At 42.2% G+C, this 22,334-nt stretch overlaps 2 protein-coding genes across 3 annotated transcripts in view; one reads left to right on the top strand and one right to left on the bottom strand.

The window, feature by feature from the left end:
- IKZF3 (IKAROS family zinc finger 3) overlaps nucleotides 1–2,352 on the bottom strand; it is an 84,078-nt gene extending 81,726 nt beyond the window's left edge. Inside the window, exon 1 of the mRNA XM_066585815.1 lies at nucleotides 2,288–2,352. Coding sequence (XP_066441912.1) covers nucleotides 2,288–2,294 — 7 coding nt within the window. The 5' untranslated portion in view covers nucleotides 2,295–2,352. The remainder of the gene's footprint in view (nucleotides 1–2,287) is intronic.
- A 13,592-nt stretch (nucleotides 2,353–15,944) lies between these two features.
- Nucleotides 15,945–22,334, top strand: part of ZPBP2 (zona pellucida binding protein 2) — an 86,398-nt gene continuing 80,008 nt past the window's right edge. For both annotated transcript variants that reach the window (XM_066585819.1, XM_066585818.1), the window contains exon 1: nucleotides 15,945–16,004. In XM_066585819.1, the coding sequence (XP_066441916.1) occupies nucleotides 15,947–16,004 (58 nt within the window). In that variant the 5' untranslated portion in view covers nucleotides 15,945–15,946. The remainder of the gene's footprint in view (nucleotides 16,005–22,334) is intronic.

Below are 22,334 nucleotides of genomic sequence, written 5' to 3'. Positions count from 1 at the left end.
TTTGTGCGCGCTTTTATGCCGTGTTTTTAAGCATTGAGCGTTGCATATTTCTGTGCATACCAGTGTTTCTTTCTGTATTTTTTATCTCGCCATTTTCATTTTTTTCTCCCCACTTTCAAAAAAATCATAACTCTTACCTATCCATCAGTGTAGCTGTATGAGGGCTTGTTTTTGCATGGCGAGCTGTATTTTTCAATGGCACTATTTAATGTACCATATAACGTATTGAAAAACTTTGTAAAAATTCTAAGTGGAGTGAAATAGAAAAAAAAACGCTATTCCACCATCTTTGGAGGAGGGGGGGGAGGGGGTCTTATTTCCATGTGTACACACTGTAGCAAAAATGACACGATAACTTTATTCTATGGGTCGATACGATTGTGACAATATAAAATGTATATATTTATTTTGTACTACTTTTAAAAAATAAAACATATTTAGGGAAAAATTAAAATTATTTTCTGACAGCCATAACTTTTTTATTTTTCCACTGACATAGTTATGTAAGGGCTCGTTTTTTGCAGGACATCCTGTAGTTTCTATTGGTGCCATTTTGGACTACATACGACTTTTTGATTACTTTCTATTATATTTTATTCTTGGATATGGGAAAGAACAATATGTTTTTTTTCTTATGACGTTCACTGTGCGGGATAAATAACGTGTTACTTTGATAGATCGGACGTTTATGTGATACAAAATATGTTTTTGTTGTTTTATATTGATTTTTTATTACAAACATGGGAAAAGGTTTTTTTTTCTTTTATTACTGTTTACTTTTTTTATAATTAATAAAAGTGTTTTTACTCACTTTTACTTTTTTTTTTAATGTTCCCATAGGGGACTTGAACCTGCAGTGTAATGTAATACTATAGTGTTACATTATACCACAACTTCATATGCATTGACAGCCATGGGAGCCTTCAGAATGCCCCCAGCCGCCATGGTACCTCAATGGCACTCCCCAATCAGGTCATTTAAATGCCACTGTCAGAATTGACTGTGGAACATAAAGGATTAAAAAGTGCGATCAGCATGCGTGATGATTGCGGCTGTTGCGGGTAGGTGTCAGCTGTCAAAGACACCCAATAGCCATATTATATGGAGTGGGATCGACCCTCAATCCCGCTCTATACAAACCCCGAACCTCCATGACCTAACTGTACATCATGGATCACTAAGGAGTTAAGATACCTTTACAAGGGACGACAAGGGCCAAATAAGTGCTTGAAAGAGCAAATTCAAACATAGTCGTTGAGCGTTGTTTTTAGTGAAAAAATACTCCGCACCCCGGAAAACCCTCGCTCTACCAAAATCCTCAGGATGCCTTCCAGTGTCTATATAGAGGCACCTGTAAGCTTTTCGCAGCATTGGACACTGCAAAAATGCCTCCCCCCTCCCTTCTTTTTCCCTGCTCCCATAGGAATCTATAGGACCCACCGATGTATATTGGCCAGAAGATAGTATTTACGCGCCTGGATTGGAAACTAATGCTTCACATGGGTATCGTATATGCGCCCGGGCGTGAAAACGTGGCATATATGCACTCGTGGGAATAAAGCCTCAAGATGCAGCTTAATCTACTGCTGTGCAGTTCTGCTCTCTAACCTACAAGTATATATGCGGATTTTGGAGCAGAATTTTCTGTGTCTTCAGGCGTCTTGCAGAAATATTCTGCATGTGTGAAAGGTCCCTAAAGGCACCTGTAAACATAATAAATAACCGAAAAGTAGTTGGTAAAGCCGCCATTATTGATTTTACTCTACACAATAGAAATCTTCTATATCTTTCATATATGCTGCCCTAAATACATTTTCCTAAATAAATCATTAAAGCATGTTGTAGTTTGTTCAGGAAAACCAATCATTACAAAAGAAAAGTCGGGCTAATAAAATGCCTAAATAATTGATCAATTAGTGCTGTAATGCATAAAACACTCAGCACTGTACGGTATACTGCGTTCAGCTCCACAGACAGATCTGCACATTGACGGTGACATTATAGTATATGGTCAGCATGCAAAGCATTTTTTGGTGAGAGCTCATTTAACATTGCACTGCTCAGCTAGAAAACTTTTTGTTAGAAAAGTTTTTTTACTTGGATAAAAGTTTTTTTTTTTCAGGAAAGTTTTTTAACTTTCATGAAACTTTTTAAAAAAAACTTTTAAAACATCTTAAACTTCATCAGAATCAGATTTCACTTGTTAAATATTAGTATTCATTTCAGCCCCATATCGTTTCCCTAAACTCTGGATAATGGGGGTTATCCTGGTGGGTCTCCTCCTCACCTGTCATCCTGCTCCCGCGGATCCCCTCCCAGTGCTCCTCTCCACGTGCTCCTTGCTCTGCCGCGCAGTCGCCAAAAACCAGACAGGCGGGAGACTCCTAGTAAACACGAAGTTTCCAGAGGGGAGGGGGTGAGGGGGATGTGTCGTCATGACGTCACACGCCAGGGGGGTAGTCTCTGATCCTCCACTGTCACAGAAGAGAAAGACGATACTGAGCTGCTGATGTGAAGTATATGAGTCATCAAACATATGCAGGGGGCATGAGAAGTGCTGGGGTGATTACTATAAACCTTCCCATAGACTGGAAACATTTCCTCTAATACAAAAAGTGTTCTTGTCTTTTCGGATTGCAGTCTGATTGCACTTAGGAAGATGCAAGTTGAAAACGTATTTGCACATATATGTATGTATCTTCAGAAGTGTCATGTCTCTGATGTCTCTGCTTTGTTTTTCACATGCATATTTCTCAAACAGTAGTAAAAACTTTAATTGTAGCCTGGGGCATAACTAAATGCTTGCCTGCTCCCCCCCTCACCCCCTCCCTTCACCTGTACCTGTACCTGTACCCATACCTAGATCGTGCTGCATAAAGCTGCAAAATGAATTTACCTACATGATCTAGCTCCTTAGTATAAGCTTTCCAAACATGACTCATTTGATGGACTACATGAAAATTAGTTTGTAGCCCCTTAGCCCGCTCTCACACATGCACTTTTTACTGCAATTACTGCAGCGTTTTACACATTACGCTGTGTGGTACGCAGAGAAATAGAGTACACGCTGCAATTTATTTATTTTGTGTATGGATATGCAATCTCTTGTGGCGCAGAGTGTTAAGGCAGCAGAATGTAGTTATAAGCTCTCGATCACGACCTGAAGGTTGCGGGTTCGGGTAGCCGGCTCAAGGTTGACTCAGCCTTCCATCCTTCCGAGGTCGGTGAAATGAGTACCCAGCTTTAATAAACAAACTACCTGAAAGCTGCGGAATAAGTTGGTGCTATACAAATAACAAGTCCCTTCCCTTCCCAGTCTCCACTTTCATTCACAGCATATCATGCCACTCTATAAACGCGGTGAAAACACAGTATCACAGGGCATCTCCTGTATATAATTGTAAATGTACCGCTAGTATGTGTAATACCTCTCCTGTATAGAATGATATATCAGGTCGATATCCTACATGCATACTTTATACTATTAGTGCATATATAATTACTACTACCGTAATTATTTAGACATTATTAGTGAAAGTAATTGAAGACACACACAGACAGCTGCTACATGCTCGTCACATACAAAGCTCTGCTATATGCGCGTCACACACACAGCTTTGCTACATGCACGTCACACAGCTCTGCTAAACGCGCGTGTCACACACACAGCTCTGCTACATGCACATTACACACACAGCTCTGCAATACGAGCGTGCCACACACAGCTCTGCTACATGCGCGTGTCACACACACAGCTCTGCTACATGTGCCTAACACACAGCTCTGCTACATGTGCCTCACACACACAGCTCTGCTACATGCATATCACACAGCTCTGCTAAATGCGTGTTGCATACACACAGTTCTACTGCATATGTGTGTCACACACATAGCTCTGCTACATGCACGACACATACAGCTCTGCTACATGCACGTATGACGCACAGCTCTGCTATACGGACGTGTCACACACACAGGTCTGCTACATGCGAGTGTCACACACAACTCTGCTACACGCGCATGTCACACACACACACAGCTTTGCTACACGCGCCTATCACACACAGCTCTGCTATATGCGAGTATCACACACACAGCTCTGCTACACGCGCCTGTCATATACACACAGCTCTGCTATACGGGTGTGTCACACAGGCACAGCTCTGCTATATGCACGTGTTAGACACAGCTCTGCTACATGCACATCACACAGCTCTGCTAAACGCACTTACACACAAAGCTCTCCTACACATGCATGTCACACACAGCTCTGCAACATGCACAATACATACAGCTCTGCTACATGCGCATATCACACACAGCTCTGCTATACGGGCGTTTCACACACACACACACACACACTGCTACACACGTGTATCACACACACACAGCTCTTCTACATGCGCCTATCACACACAGCTCTGCTACATGCGCCTGTCACATACACACAGCTCTGCTACACAGGTGTGTCACACAGGCACAGCTCTGCTACATGCACGCGTCAGACACAGCTCTGCTACATGCGTGTCACACACACAGGTTTGCTAGATGCACGTGTCACACACACAGCTCTGCTACACACATGTCACTCACACATCTCTGCAACACGTGCATGTCACACACACAGCTTTGCTACATATGCATGCCACACACACCACTGCTACACACACGTGTCAGATGCACAGTTCTGCTACATGTGCGTGTCACACACACAGCTCTGTTACATGCACGTCACAGAGCTCTGCTACATGCGCGTCAGACACACAGCTGTGCTACATGCACGTCACACACACAGCACTGCTACATGCGCGCGTCTCACACACACAGCTCTGCTACATACACGTCACACACACACAGCTCTGCTACATGTACATCACATGCAGCTCTCCTACATACATTCTTTATCCCATACAACAGGGCACAAGAGAGTCCTGCACACAGGGGCGTAACTAAAGACTCAGGGGCCCGGGTTCAGCTCAGGCCTTCCCCACCTGTACCAGTACTCATACCTAAACTGTGCTGCATAAGGCTGAAAAATGAATTTACATACATGATCTAGCCCTTTGGCATAAGCTTTTGAAACATGACTTATTTCCTGAACCACATGAAAATTTGTTTGTAGCCCCTTAGGCTAATTTCACACAACTGAGTGCAAAATCGGGCCATAAATCACATCCCGATACTGGGCTTGCCAATATGTGAATTCGCCACGGATGTGAGGCACTTGTGTATCAAAACCGTCTCGCATCACTGCGGGAAAGTAGCGGTCCTGGGAGATACAATGCAAGGGCAGACCCAAAGATAGGGCTGCAGAGACCTCATATCTCCTGTAATTAGATATGTATAGCTGGTATAAGTTATACACCTCCTGTATATTTTCCAGCAAGATAATGCCCAGCTGCACACACAAGGGAGTCACAGGAAGCCTCCACAACATTGTCACACTTGGCTGCCTGGTCACTAGTTTAATATATGGGACCATCTGCGATGCCAACTTCAACAGCCAATGAGTTTGGACGATCTAGAGGCTCAGTAACAGCAAATGTGGAGCGATATATGGCAAGATACCAGCCGGAAGCTGTATGCCTCCATGCCCAACTGTATCACATCTAGAGACGATACAACAGGGTACTAGAGCCTTCATACCTGCCTGTATCATGTCTTGTATCTCAGATAGAGGTGATACACCCGGGTACTAGAGTCTCCATGTTCCCCAGTATCACATCTTGTATCCAAGCTAGAGGTGGTACAACAGGGTACTAGAACCTCCATGCCTGCTCGTATCACATCTTGTATCCCAGCTAGAGGCGATACAACAGGGTACTAGAGCCTCCATGCCCGCCCGTATCACATCTTGTATCCCAGCTAGAGGCGATACAACAGGGTACTAGAGTCTCCATGTTCCCCAGTATCACATCTTGTATCCAAGCTAGAGGTGGTACAACAGGGTACTAGAACCTCCATGCCCAACTGTATCACATCTTGTATCCAAGCTAGAGGTGGTACAACAGGGTACTAGAACCTCCATGCCCAACTGTATCACATCTTGTATCCAAGCTAGAGGCGATACAACAGGGTACTAGAGCCTCCATGCCCGCCCGTATCACATCTTGTATCCCAGCTAGAGGCGATACAGTGAATTTTCCCTGCATGGTCTGAGTGTGTGTAGGACTCTGCTATGGATTGTGTTGGTGTGATTTACAGTACTGGATGGACCTGATGTTTGCTATGCGAACATAAAAACCTTGGAAAAATGGTTGCAAATGTATTAAGAACTGTTGAGCCGAGGATTTGGCTTGAACAGTTCGCCGTCCATGGCTTGGTCCTCCACGTTTTGGGGACACGGCAACAGTCAATTAGTGTATATTACATGTTAGCATATTACACCACTTAGTATAGTATATATTACTGTGGAGCCCCTAGTATAGTTTGTGTATCCTGCGGTAATATCTTGTATCTCTGGTATACTCTACAGATTAAATCTACAACAGAGAGAGAATACAGTCACTGAGCTGTAGACCACTATATACCTGCGTGTAACAGGGCTGAGTGTGTATAGCTGTGTGTGGCAGAGCAGAGTGTGTATAGCTGCATGTAGCGGAGCTGAGTGTAACTACGGGTAGCAGAGCTGTGTATATGTAACTGCGTGTAGCAGAGCTGAGTGTGTGTAACTGCGTGTAGCAGAGCTGAGTGTGTGTAGCAGAGCTCAGTGTGTGTAGAAGCATGGATCAGTGCTGAGTGTGTGCAGCAGTGTGTAGCAATGTTGAGTGTGTGTAGCAGCGTGTAGCAAAGCTGAGTGTGTATATCAATGTGTAACAGAGCTGAGTGTGTGTAGCAGTGCTGAGTGTGTGTAGCTGCGTTTAGCAGAGCTGTGTGTTTGTGTAGCAGCATGTAGCAGAGCTGAGTGTGTGTAGCAGAGCTGAGTGTGTGTAGCAGCTTGTAGCAGTGCTGCGTGTGTGCAGCAGTGTGTAGCAGAGCCAAGTGTGTGTAGTAGAGCTGTCTGTGTAGCAAAGCTGAGTGTGTTGCAGCATGTAGTTGAGCGGAGTGTGTACAGCAGCATGTAGCAGAGCTGAATGTGCAGCAGAGTGTAGAAGAGCTGAGTGTGTGCAGTAGCATGTAGCACAGCTGAGTGTGTGTAGCAGAGCTATGTGTGCAGCAATGTGTAGCAAAGCTGAGTGTGTAACAGCATGTGTCAGTACTGAGTGTGTATAGCAGCATGTTGCAGAGCTGTGTGTGTAGCAGCATGTAGCAGAGCTGTGCGTGTAAAAGCTTGTAGCAGAGCTGTGTGTGTAACAGCATGTGTCAGTACTGAGTGTGTATAGCAGCATGTAGCAGAGCTGTGTGTGTAGCAGCATGTAGCAGAGCTGTGTGTGTAAAAGCTTGTAGCAATGCTGAATGTGTGTAGCAGCTTGTAGCAGTGCTGAGTGTGTGTAGCAGAGTGTAGCAGAGCTAAGTGTATGTTGTAGGAGATAACCTGTAGTAAGACTACACTTCTCTGAATATTAGCCATGGGAAAGGAGGTGACTTTTTTTTTGCAATGTACAAACACAGCCTGAGCAGTCTGACTAGGACAGGTCCTGGGACCACCACCACACCTTGAATCGCAGTTGTGTCCCCAGAATCTGACATTTTCTCTGTGCTTTCCCAGCACACAGCTACAGTGTGAGTAGAAAAAGTATCATAAATAAAAAAGGTATTGTAAAAACTCCAGGTTGCTGCCACACAAATGTTCTCTAATGGAACTAAGTTCCTCTCTGCCCATGGAGTCGACACCGTACGTGTCAAGTGTGCTTTACCAAAGGTAGGTGGTTCTAGGCCCTGAGCCTGATATATCACCCAGATGGTTTTCCTAATCCATCTACTGAGCGTAGCTTTTGATGACTTGCGGCCCTTATTTTTAATGGGGGGACAGAATGAAAAAGATTCTCCTCCACTCTAAAACTCTGAGATCTCTGTAAATAAACCATAAGTTTTCTGAGTACATCTAGAGTGTTGAGTCTTTCCTCTTCCTCAGAAGAAGAATTGGGATTGAAGGCTGGGAGTATTACAACCTGATTTGTTTTTAAAATGGAAGGGATTTTAGGTATAAAGGTAGCCAAAAATCTTAGAAGAACCTTTTCCAGCAAAAAGGTAGTATGAGGTTCAGAAGCCCCAAAAACTTGTAATTCCCCATCCTCTTAGCTAAGGTTACTGCTACAGTAGTTAGAAAGTCACTTTCATTGAAACAAATGTTAGGTCAACCTCCTCCATCGATTCAAAGGGGGATTACATAACCCCTTTAGGACCCATGGGGAACAGGTCTAAGGACCACTGGTTCAAGTCTTGCTGCCCCTCTGAGTAATCTATTCACCAATGGCTTCTGCAAAAATTGTCTGCTTAAGAAGGCTGTCATAGCAGATACTTGTACTTTTACAGTTGCTGCACTGAGACCATTATCAAGTCCATTTTGCAAAAATTCCAAAATATTATTAACATATAGATCCTCAGGGGAACCTTCAGTCCTTATGCACCAAGCCATGAAAACTTTACAGATTCTTGCATATACTCTCTTTGTAGAATCCACTTTCGAATGCTGCAATGTGTTTAACACTATTTCTGAAATTTCTCTACCTCATAGTATGGATTGATCAACCTTCAGGCTGTCAGGTTGAACCTTTCTAGATGTGGGCAGAGGTACTGGCCTGAAACACCAGGTTCTGTACGAGGGGAAGCCTCCAAAAACACTCTCGGCTCATATGCATGTTTACCATTGATTTAGAAGGTCTGAGATGCGAGTGCCTCCCTGCTTGTTGATGTAGCGGATTGCAGCCATGTTGTCTGACCTGACCTTTATCGCTCCCCCCATTGATCTGAGAGGCAAAGTGAATTAGGGCAAGGTGGATTGCCCAAAGTTCTCTCATATTGGAGGACAAATCTCTTTCCTGGGATGTGAGCATCCAAACCTAGTCCAAAGTTAAAAAGGTTGGACTGTAGGCTTCCCATCTATCAGATTGCTCCACCAATGAAGGGAGAGAAGGGTCTTGCGAGAGAGGATGAACTTTTCCTTTTCAATCCCTTCGGAGAACGGTTCCAACAGCTCAAGACCCCTTCCAATAGAGGCCATAAATGCCATTGGGCCCATGGCACTACTTCTATAGTTGTAGCCATAAGGCTTAGTGTCCTCATCATGGTTCTGATTGTTGTTGTTCTGGGAATGGTCAGAAATTTGGCAGCAACTATCACTCTCTCCTTCTTCAAGGTTTATCACCCAGCCTAAGTGTATGAGGAACTCTGCTGCTATATGAATTTGGTGTGCTAGGACCTCCCTGGAGGCTGCCAACAAGAGCCAATCATCCAAATAAGGAACAACAGATAATCCCCGAACCCTGAGGACTGTTGCTGCCGCTGAAATCACTTTGGTGAAAATGTATAGAGTGGATGAAATGCTGAAAGGCAGAGCTGTAAACTGATAGTGTTTGATAACGCCTGCCATAGGTACAGCAATTCTTAGGTACTTCCTCTATTGACTGACAATATGAAGGTAAGCATCCTCCAAATCTAAGGTGGCCATGAACTCCCCAAGCTGCAGAATGTTTATAACAGACCTTATTGTCTCCATTCTGAATCTCCTCTTCCATTCCAGCAATATAAGAATCTGAGATCTATGATCATCCTTCACCCACCTGTGGATCTTTTCGACAAAACTGGAGAATAAACACCTTCTCCTCTCTCTGCAAAGGGCACTTCTAGTGCTGCCTTGCTTTGGTATTTGGAGATAGTGCCCACTAGGGCCACCTGTTTTTTCTGAGACAAACGGGAAGTACGAACAAATTTGTCTCTTGGGGGTGTTCTGAATTCTATAGCATAGCCTCAATAAATTATCTTTAAGACCCATTAGTTCTGAATTGATGTTCATCAGCTTTGGAAGAAGAGAGTGAGACGTCTTCCTACAAAAGCGTCTAATATAGCCAGGGAAGGAACGACCCACATGGCGTCAGAAATCATCTCTCTTTTTTCTTGCCTGGCCTCTTGAGCACCTGGCACTCCTTCTCTGACCAGATATATAGATAGTCCCCTACTTACGAACAAGTTCCATTCTAGGAAGCTGTTCATAAGTGTATTTTGTTCATATGTCCGAACAAACGCTTGTATGGGGGGAGCTCACGGGTAGATCCTGCTCCATGCAATGCAGGTCTGGGCTGTTTCTTACAGCCGACATTCGACCGCAACAGCTCTGATAAGCTGCACCGCTCATTGGAGCTGTTAACCCTTTAAATACAGCTGTCAGAATTGACAGCGGTATTTAAAGTGTTAACAGCTCCAATGAGCGGCGCGGCTTATCGAAGCTGTTGCGGTCGAATGTCGGCTGTAAGAGACAGGCGGCACCTGACATTTGCGGTAACCGCACTGCCCCGCGCAATAAGATTTCGGGTTGCCACGGTGGCCAGGGGGCCTTTTGAAAGGCCCCTGAGCTGCTTATGCATAATGCCTATCAAGCCGTGCCTATGGAATGGCTTGATAGAATGCCTGTCCGATCGTTGTACAGTATGATGTGAAACTATGGCATTACATCATACCACAGGACAATTTTGTTCGCATGTAGTAAAGTTCATAACTCGAACGTTCGCAAGTAGGGGACTATCTATATAGGGGAGTGGGAGACGGAGCCTTCTAATAGGTTTTATTTTTGTCATTAAAAATGCCTTCTGTCCTGTCAGTTCACAAAGGCAGAATACCCCATCACTGTGCTGCTGAGAGGCATGAGGGAAAAACGTGTTTGGAAAGAAAAAGGAATTGAGTCTGCATCACTGCATATTAAGATCCATAGCATTTTTATTTTTCTGCCCATAGAGCGATGTGTGATCCTGTTTTTTTGCGGGTAGTATTGTAGTTTTTATCTTCTTTAAGTAAAAATTTAATTTAATTTTTTTTACGCGGTTTTGTAGTCTCTCAAGGGGATTTGAAGATGTGATTGTTCGGTTGCTAGGATAGTAAGTACACTGCATTACTTATGTAGTGCATTCTACTAAGCCCATGACTTAAGGTAGATAGGTAGAGGCAGAGTCTAATAGGCTGAGTTACATAGCAAACATGGAGGCTTTTATCAGGCTGCCATGAGAATCCTTTGGTACTTTGCAATCGCACTGCAAGGTACTGATAGATGGTAATAAGGCAAACTCCACCTCAGAAAACTCCAACGTAGCTATCAATGGAGTAGCAGTACAGCTGCTCGCATCTGCACACGGATTAACCTCATTCAGTGAGGCAAATCCAAGTGCAAATATCTCGACGCGGATTGGAATCCTTGTCAAGAAGTGAGATGTCTCTTCTTTTTGTATAAGCTGTGGCATTGATTTGCATTCAGAAGAATGGGATGTGGAATTGATGCGCATTTGCAGAATCAGCATGGATTCCGCATCAAAATCTGCCATTTGAACACATCCTTAGTCATTATAATTATGATCACTATAGACCCACATTGTTTATATGTGGCGCAGCGTCACCATTCAGCTCCCCTGGCATCCAGGATGTAAGCACCGATGCCAGGAGGATGTGTGGGGACGCTGCAGCCGCTGATTGGCTACAGCAGTCACCAGGTGACGACAGCTGTCACAGCAGGCACCAGGGCCATTGCAGGACTGCAGTGCTGGATCCCGATGGCGGAAGGGGGTGTAAGCACTGCTCAGTTTGTCCCTTAACACAGTGAGTGCTATTGATGGGATGTTGTCTGGTAACTGGGCAGCCCCTTTAAAGCTTAAAAGTTAACCTCTTTGCAAATAGATGTAATTGTATGTACAATGGATGGCACAGGAGCTCCAACTCAGGCCATGTAACTCCTAAGATGCTGTGGTCAGTAGTGACCACGGCATCAAAGAAGCTTGACAGAGGGAGTACCCTCTCGCGACACTCTATGATGTAATTCAATTAATTTCTAAGTCAGCTGAGGACCTCACAATGGCCCCCCGTCTACCATAGGATTCGCCTTACTAGACCATGAAAAAGGTTCTAGTGTGTGTATATACATGTGCTCTTGGCATTCTTTACTTATGGGAGTTGTGTAGCCATACACAGTCCTGTTCTCCAAACACCAACTGCGAAGAGGCATGGACTCCATCATGCTGAACATGTGCCATAAAGGAAACATGGCGGGTGCATATATATTCAGATATCTGCAGAATTGGTTTCTTTTCTAAACGTATAGACGCACAGAGCTAATGTGGCCGTGATGCGACCAAAAACCATGTTGACATGCATATGCTGCAGCTTATAAATTGATTGTTAGTGGGCTGCATGAATTTTCCAGAAACCAGCTGCTTCTCATGTAGAACCGCACAACTCATTATAATGGCTGCATGGTTCGGTGGGTGAAACATCTGTTTTCCGTCAAAATCTTGTGAACGTTAAGAGACTCTGTCACCTACTTTTAGCCCTATAAGTTAAGCTTATGAGCTGAAAGTAAGTAACCCATGGAGTCCGGGGATGTAAGTCTTATATTTACCTTGCCCATCGTTCCCCCGGTGTCAGTGCTCGAAGCTTGATGCTCAGTGCATTGAGCGGCGCTGCTAAATAGTCCGCCTGTTATAAAAAGCAGAATAGGCGGACTGCTTAGCGCACTGCTCAGTGACACAGTAATATCCGTACCCCCTGATGTGCTAATAGCTAACATTCAGTTTAATCATTTAACTATAGGCTGTGTTTTTAGTAGCTTACTTCTAAAGTGAGTCACTAAAATCCTATCTGTGGCCCCAAGAGCTTTGCCAATTTTAATTTTGGTCCCTACCTAATGGCCTACTGTAGACAGTTGTAGTGCGTACATACCCTTTTAACACCTGCAAACTGCTGATTGACCTTATTTCGGTACTCTCGAAAGACATTTGTGCAAAATGTGGATTGGAGTGTTAGCCATAGTGCATTGGAGTGTTAGCCATAGTGCATTGGAGTGTTAGCCATAGTGCATTGGAGTGTTAGCTATTAGTGCATTGGAGTGTTAGCCATAGTGCATTGGAGTGCTAGCCACAGTGCATTGGAGTGCTAGCCATAGTGCATTGGAGTGCTTGGCATAGTGCATTGGAGTGCTAGCCATAGTGCATTGGAGTGCTAGCCATAGTGCATTGGAGTGCTTGGCATAGTGGGTTAGGCTTAATTTCCCAGGGGTTGATCAGATTCTTCATGCAGGAGCCTGTAGCAGAATCCGACCCTGCCCGTGGCCGAGGATACTGCTTACTCATTTGGGTCTTCTGTGTGCCTGTCCAGGTCTTCTATTTTCTTCACTGGGATGTGTGCGGAAGCGCTGGCTGCGCGCCGCCGCACATCTGCAGTGGAGTTTTTTTTTTTAACTCCTGCTTTCGCAATTGCTTATGGGCTGCCAGTGGAAGCCGTCCATGCGGGAACTGCACTGAAATGGAGCATTCTGCGATTTTTTTCCGGACCAAAAGGTCCACAAAACAAATCTGTACGCTTTATTCAGCTGTGGACGCCCATGTTTCTCTATGGGCGGCCTGAACTGCAGATCATCTGCGTGGGGCACCTGCAATTCAAGTCCACTCGTGGACATTGCGCCTAGGGGTGATTTCACATCCGTGTCGGAACCTCCAGAAGTTCCATCACAGATCCAGCAGAGAAAACTGAAGAAAAGGCGCTGCATATAGCACTCTTCATTCTGTCCGAAAGCCGGCCAGCTGGGGGGAACCACACAGATCCTATTATAGTCAATGAGGTCCGTCCGGCGCAGTTCGGTTCAGCCTTGGGCATCCTCCTGTCCTGCTCCTTGAACGGAGCAGGAAAGCGGAATCACCCGCCGTAGATGTAAAAGCACCCTTAGGGCTCCCACACACTTGCGTTTTTGTAACGCTGCATTTTTTGCTAACGCGATTGTCAATGGGACTTTCTAATGTTAAAAACGCAACTCACCAAAAACGCAACAATACGTTGCATTTTTAACATTAGAAAGTCCCATTGACAATCGCGTTAACAAAAAACGCAGCGTTACAAAAACACAAGTGTGTGGGAGCCCTAAGACCTCATGTCCACTGGACAACTCTATTTAGCAAATCTGCACTGGTGTCCAGCACGCGTAATCCGCGCCTATAGGGATGCATTTGGCACCCGCAGGTAAGTAAATACCTGCAGATGTCATTTTTTCCTGCCGCGCAGATCGAACGTGCGGGTAATCACCCGCAGCATGCCCCATTTTCTGCGGGTTTCCCGCACGGACGGATCCCGCAGGCTTCCATTGAAGCCTATGGAAGCCGGATCTGCGGCACACCCGCAGCTGAATTTCTGCTCTGCCACGGGAGAGCAGGAGTCCAAAGAAGAGAAAAAAAGGGTGCACGGCGCATGCGCGCGGCACGCTGCCAGCGTGCCGAGCACATCCGCCCGGCACGCTGCTGGCGTGCCAAGCACATCCGCCCCGCAGAAAAAAAGACGATCCAGTCGCGACGGATGGGAACCTGCAGTGTCCGGACAGGTAGGTAAAATCTATTTTCAGGCCTCATGTCTGCGGGAAAGGAGGGACCCGCTGCAGAATTCTGCATGGAGAATCCACGTGGGCCCGAATTTCCCAGTGGACATGAGGCCTAAGGCCTCTCTCACACAGGGCGCTTGCAAAAACGCTGCCCATTCATTTCAATGGGATACACACAGCTGAAAACGCCCAAGAATAGAACATGCAACGCTTTCAAAACGCAGCGTTTTTCAGCCTTGGGTGAGCAGCCCCATTGAAATGAATGGGAGCCTTGTAGAGTGTTTAGCCCAGCGCTAAAAACGCAGCGCTGTACAAAAGCGCCTGTGTGAGGGAGGCCTAACGATGGACGTTAGGTCATTTCTTTGTCGCTGCCATTACTTTATAATAGGTGTCTTCTTATTTCCACCTCAGGCTTTACTTACACCTGCGTCTATCCGCAGTTTCTGCTCTTCTAGTCCGTTTTGTGAGTAGTAAAACAGAAATTAACATTTCTGTACCAGATCCCCTTGATTTCAATGGCATTTTTAGGTTTTCTCTTTGTTTCTGTTCGCTTTCTAAAAAAACAGCATTATAAGCAGCGGTATTTTTCTGAAGAAAAAAAAAAAAGAAAGCTATCAGAAAATAAAAAACGGAAAGCCTAAAATCACGGGATCTGTACAGAAACATTTGTAGCCATTTTTCTATTCACAAAATGGAGTAGAAGAGCGGAAACTGTGCGGAGACATGGCGCAGGTGAAGATGCAGATATAGGCTGGGCTCATGAGCATGCGGTAAAATGCTGTGTATATAATGTAGCGTCTTACCGCTGTGTGAGCCGGCCCATCACCATGTATGGCAGCGGTTTTGAACTGCGCATGGCAACGTAACGCACGCACGCACGCTGTCATGCGGTCTTTTTCCCCCCATTTTTCGCTGTTGCTTAGTGCCGTCGTTGTGTACTAAGCACCTATCGCTCTACTGCATGTAATACGCGGTAAAATAGAACAAGCTGCGCTTTTTTTACGCAAGTGTGACTGGATCAATGAAAATCAATGCACTTTCATAGATGCCATTCACTGCATATTACACAGCTGTACATTGCACGCGTAATATGCTGTTAGGTTCCGCTTGTGTAAGCCATATTTTGTCTTTGCCTTTATTTAGATTATTAATGGGATGTTTTGATATGGATTAATAGTGGATACTGTTGAGGTGGTTTACATGCCTAATATGACCTGCTTATAACACAGCATAAACCATGCTGCCATCAGCTGACTACGCAACATATAGACTGGGAAACTGAGGTGTCCAAGACAGATCACGGCAGACATAACCGTTCACCTCACAACTAACTACGCGGGGCCACAACTCCTCCCAGGGCTGCAGCGCACAAGGCGGGAAGCCCGCTGATAGGCTGCGCGGCTCTGTCACGTGACGGGCACTGCGGCCTTCCTTCAGGCGACGGTTTGAGCGTCCGTGTGTTCAGCTAATGTCCGGCCCGCGGGGAGGGCGGGAGAGTCAGTGATGGAGGGGCCGTGTGCTCTGCTGTGTGTGCTCAGTCACCTCATTATGGTGTTTGTAGGTGAGGAAGACGTTATCTTATGTACTGACTACAACATATCTGACATCCCTGTCTGTATAGCTAACTATTCTATGTAGCTGTATCTAATATCATATCTGCATCTGTATATATAATATAGATATACATATATAACTAAAGTATCTATATCATATATATTATCTATATATGTATCTCGTTTCTAGCTATCTATATCAAATCTGTATCCATCTCATATCTCTATTTATTCAGCTATCTCATATCTATTTATGGCCCCCTGCACACGGGCAGAAATTCCGCGGCAGGATTTCCCACAGAATTTCCGCCTGCGCCCGCTGCCATAGGATTGCATTAAATAATGCAATCCTATGCAGACAGCCGCGGCATGTCCTATCTGTGTGTGCGCCTCACAGAGGCCCGCACAGAAACGTCACTGGTGACCGCCGACTCTGCACTGCGCATGTGCCAGATGGGCGGCAGCCCGCACATAGCAGAGAGATGACGCCAGAGGTGGTGAGCTGCGGGTCACTGCAGGGGCACGGCTCGCATCACGCTGCGAGAATTCTCGCTGCGGGATCCGACCCAGCCGTATGCAGGAGGCCTAACTCATACCTATCTGTCTATCTCATACCTATCTATCTATCTATCTATCTATCTATCTATCTATCTATCTATCTATCTATCTATCTCATATCTATCTATCTATCTCATATCTATCTATCTATCTCATATCTATCTATCTCATATCTATCTATCCATCTCATATCTATCTATCTCATATCTATCTATCTCATATCTATCCATCTCATATCTATCTATCTATCTATCTCATATCTATCTATCTCATATCTATCTATCTCATATCTATCTATCCATCTCATATCTATCTATCTCATATCTATCTATCTCATATCTATCCATCTCATATCTATCTATCTATCTATCTATCTCATATCTATCTATCTATCTATCTATCTATCTCATATCTATCTATTTATCTCATATCTATCTATTTATCTCATATCTATCTCATATCTATCTATCTCATATCTATCTATCTATCTATCTATCTCATATCTATATATTTATCTCATATCTATCTCATATCTATCTATCTCATATCTATCTATCAATCCATTATCCGTCTATCTTTCTATCTAGAGGGATGCGGCTAAAGAGATTGTCAAAGCAATCATATTAAAAGGGTATTAAAATAATTGTAAAATAATTTATTTCTTTTTGGCATTGCTGTTTTCAAAGACCATTTGATTTTTATTTATTTTCTTTGTGAGCACTTGGTATTGCAATCTAAATTGTTTTTAATTGTAACATTTAGGGTGAAGACAATTTTTTGATCACTTGTTGCATCACTTTTTGGGTAGTTAAATCTCATATCTATCTATCTCTCTCATATCTATCTCTCTATCTTATATCTATCTATTTATCTCCTATCTATCTATCTATCTATCTATCTATCTATCTATCTATCTATCTATCTATCTATCTCATATCTATCTATTTATCTCATATCTATCTATCTATCTATCTATCTATCTATCTATCTATCTATCTATCTATCTCATATCAATTTATCTAACATCTATTTATCTATTTCATATTTTCTATTTATTTTCCTCTTATATCTATTAATGTATCTATCTATCTATCTATCTATCTATCTATCTATCTATCTATCTATCTATCTATCTATCTATCTTCTATCTATCTCATATCTATCTATTTATCTCATATCTATCTATCTATCTATCTATCTATCTATCTATCTATCTATCTATCTATCTATCTATCTAATATCTATCTATCTATCTCATATCTATCTTTTTATCTCATATCTATCTATCTATCTATCTATCTCATATCTATGTATCTCATATCTATGTATTATCTCCTATCTATCTATCTATCTATCTATCTATCTATCTATCTATCTATCTATCTATCTATCTATCTATCTATCTATCTATCTCATATCTATCTATTTATCTCATATCTATCTATCTATTTATCTCATATCTATCTCATATCTATCTATCCATCTATCAATCCATTATCCGTCTATCTTTCTATCTAGAAGGATGCGGCTAAAGAGATTGTCAAATCAATCATATTAAAAGGGTATTAAAATAATTGTAAAATAATTATCTATCTCATATCTATCTATCTATCTCATCTCTATCTATCTATCTCATATCTATCTATCTAGCTATCTATCTCATATCAATTTATCTAACATCTATTTATCTATTTCATATTTTCTATTTATTTTCCTCTTATCTATTAATGTATCTATCTATCTATCTCCTATCTATCTTTCTATCTATCTATCTATCTTCTATCTATCTATCTATCTATCTATCTATCTATCTATCTATCTATCTATCTCATATCTATCTATTTATCTATCTATTCATCTCATATCTATCTATCTATCTATCTAATATCTATCTATCTATCTATCTATCTATCTATCTATCTATCTATCTATCTATCTATCTCATATCTATCTATTTATCTCATATCTATCTATCTATCTATCTCATATCTATCCATTTATCTCATATCTATCTATCTATCTCTCTATCTCATATCTATCTATTTATCTCATATCTATCTATCTATCTATCTCATATCTATCTATCTATCTATCTATCTATCTATCTATCTATCTATCTATCTATCTATTTATCTCCTATCTATCTATCTATTTATCTTCTATCTATCTATCTCATATCTATCTATCTCATATCTATCTATCTCTCTATCTCATATCAATTTATCTAACATCTATTTATCTATTTCATATTTTCTATTTATTTTCCTCTTATATCTATTAATGTATCTATCGATCTCCTATCTATCTATCTCATATCTATCTCTCTATCTTATATCTATCTATTTATCTCCTATCTATCTCATATCTATCTATCTATCTATCTATCTATCTATCTCATATCTATCTATTTATCTCATATCTATCTATCTATCTATCTATCTATCTATCTATCTATCTCATATCTATCTATTTATCTCATATCTATCTATCTATCTCATATCTATCTATTTATCTCATATCTATCTATCTATCTATCTCATATCTATCTCTCTATCTTATATCTATCTATTTATCTCATATCTATCTATCTATCTATCTATCTATCTGTCTATCTATCTATCTCATATCTATCTCTCTATCTTATATCTATCTATTTATCTCATATCTATCTATCTATCTATCTCATATCTATCTATTTATCTCATATCTATCTATCTATCTATCTATCTATCTATCTATCTATCTATCTATCTATCTATCTCATATCTATCTATTTATCTCATATCTATCTATCTATCTATCTATCTATCTATCTCATATCTATCTATTTATCTCATATCTATCTATCTATCTATCTATCTATCTATCTATCTATCTATCTATCTCATATCTATCTATTTATCTCATATCTGTCTATCTATCTATCTATCTCATATCTATCTATTTATCTCATATCTATCTATCTATCTATCTATCTATCTATCTATTTATCTCATATCTATCTATCTCATATCTATCTATCTATCTATCTATCAATCTATCTATCTATCTATCTCATATCTATCTATCTATCTCTCTCATATCTATCTATCTATCTATCTCATATCTATCTATCTATCTATCTATCTATCTATCTATCTATCTATCTATCTATCTATCTATCTATCTATCTATTTATCTCATATCTATCTATCTCTCTATCTCATATCAATTTATCTAACATCTATTTATCTATTTTAAAATTTTCTATTTATTTTCCTATCTTATATCTATTTATGTATCTATCTATCTCCTATCTATCTATCTGTCTATCTCTCTCATATCTACCTTTATCTATCTATCTATCTATCCATCTATCTATCTATCTATCTATCTATCTATCTATCTATCTATCTATCTATCTCATATATATGTATTATCTCATATCTATCTATCTATCTATCTATCTATCTATCTATCTATCTATCTATCTATCTATCTATCTATCTATCTATCTATCTATCTCTCTCATATCTATCTCTCTCATATCTATCTCATATCTATCTATCTATCTATCTCATATCTATCTATCTATCTATCTATCTATCTCATATCCATCTATCTCATAGCTATCTATCTCATATCTATCTATCTATCTATCTATCTATCTATCTATCTATCTATCTATCTATCTATCTCATATCTATCTATCTATCTATCTATCTCATATCTATCTCATATCTATCTCATATCTATCTATCTCATATCTATCTCATATCTATCTATCTCATATCTATCTATCTATCTCATATCTATCTATCTATCAATCCATTATCCGTCTATCTTTCTATCTAGAGGGATGCGCCTAAAGAGATTGTCAAATCAATCGTATTAAAAGGGTATTGAAATAATTGTAAAATAATTTATTTCTTTTTGGTATGGCTGTTTTCAAAGACCATTTGATTTTTATTCATTTTCTTTGTGAGCACTTGGTTTTGCAACCTAAATTGTTTTTAATTGTAACATTTAGGGTGAAGACAATTTTTTGATCACTTGTTGCATTTTTTTGGGTAGTTAAATGAACAAAAAAAGCCTTTTGAGGGCAAAAACACATGGGCGCGTATTAGCGTGTGAACCAGGGTTTGTTTGTTTTTTCCGGATGATTAAAAGAGAAAAATAAAGCGTGAAGATGGGTCCTGCCCTATCTTTCTCACATGTAGTATTAATGCAAGAGAATCTCGAAAGCAGAAACAAAACCATTGAAATTAATGGTTTTGTTTTGTCCTCTAATGCCGCTGAGATTTTCACGGCGACATAACGGGACTAAAACACACCAATCTGTTTAAAGGCTGCTTTAGACGCAACGATAATCGCTCAAGCGACTTTTGAGCGATCATCGTTGTGTCATATACAGCGCAAGATGATCGCTCAAGATGAGCGATCACCTTCTGCTGCCAGCAAAGGATGCAGAAGACCAGCTGTTCCCCCGCCCCGAGCGCCCTGTTCACCCGCTTCGAGCGCCCGGCTGTTATACAGCTCGGAGCGGAGGATGCAGAAGACAAGTGGGGTGTCCCCGCTTGTCTTCTGCATACAGCTGTTGTACAGCTTGGCTGTTATACAGCCCGGTGCTCTGAGCGGAGGATGCAGAAGACAAGCGGGGTGTCCCCAGCAGTTCCCCCGCTTATCTTCTGCATACAGATGTTTTCTGCATGGAGTGCCGGATTTTAAATCCCCGTCTGCTGAAAGAGCTGATTGTGATTGGCTGAGGTGCTCATCCAATCACAGGCAGCTCTTGCCGAATGAATGACATGCTCGCTCATCAAATTAATGGTTTTGTTTTGACCTCTAATGCCGCTGAGATTTTCACGGCGACATAACGGGACTAAAACACACCAATCTGTTTAAAGGCTGCTTTAGACGCAACGATAATCGCTCAAGCGACTTTTGAGCGATCATCGTTGTGTCATATACAGCGCAAGATGATCGCTCAAGATGAGCGATCACCTTCTGCTGCCAGCAAAGGATGCAGAAGACCAGCTGTTCCCCCGCCCCGAGCGCCCTGTTCACCCGCTTCGAGCGCCCGGCTGTTATACAGCTCGGAGCGGAGGATGCAGAAGACAAGTGGGGTGTCCCCGCTTGTCTTCTGCATACAGCTGTTGTACAGCTTGGCTGTTATACAGCCCGGTGCTCTGAGCGGAGGATGCAGAAGACAAGCGGGGTGTCCCCAGCAGTTCCCCCGCTTATCTTCTGCATACAGATGTTTTCTGCATGGAGTGCCGGATTTTAAATCCCCGTCTGCTGAAAGAGCTGATTGTGATTGGCTGAGGTGCTCATCCAATCACAGGCAGCTCTTGCCGAATGAATGACATGCTCGCTCATCAAATTAATGGTTTTGTTTTGACCTCTAATGCCGCTGAGATTTTCACGGCGACATAACGGGACTAAAACACACCAATCTGTTTAAAGGCTGCTTTAGACGCAACGATAATCGCTCAAGCGACTTTTGAGCGATCATCGTTGTGTCATATACAGCGCAAGATGATCGCTCAAGATGAGCGATCACCTTCTGCTGCCAGCAAAGGATGCAGAAGACCAGCTGTTCCCCCGCCCCGAGCGCCCTGTTCACCCGCTTCGAGCGCCCGGCTGTTATACAGCTCGGAGCGGAGGATGCAGAAGACAAGTGGGGTGTCCCCGCTTGTCTTCTGCATACAGCTGTTGTACAGCTTGGCTGTTATACAGCCCGGTGCTCTGAGCGGAGGATGCAGAAGACAAGCGGGGTGTCCCCAGCAGTTCCCCCGCTT

Source organism: Eleutherodactylus coqui, chromosome 13 (genome assembly GCF_035609145.1).
Source record: "Eleutherodactylus coqui strain aEleCoq1 chromosome 13, aEleCoq1.hap1, whole genome shotgun sequence".
In the NCBI taxonomy this organism is placed as follows: Eukaryota; Metazoa; Chordata; class Amphibia; order Anura; family Eleutherodactylidae; genus Eleutherodactylus; species Eleutherodactylus coqui.
The sequence above is the reverse complement of the archived record's forward strand: the minus strand, read 5'-3'. Positions and strand labels throughout refer to the sequence as shown.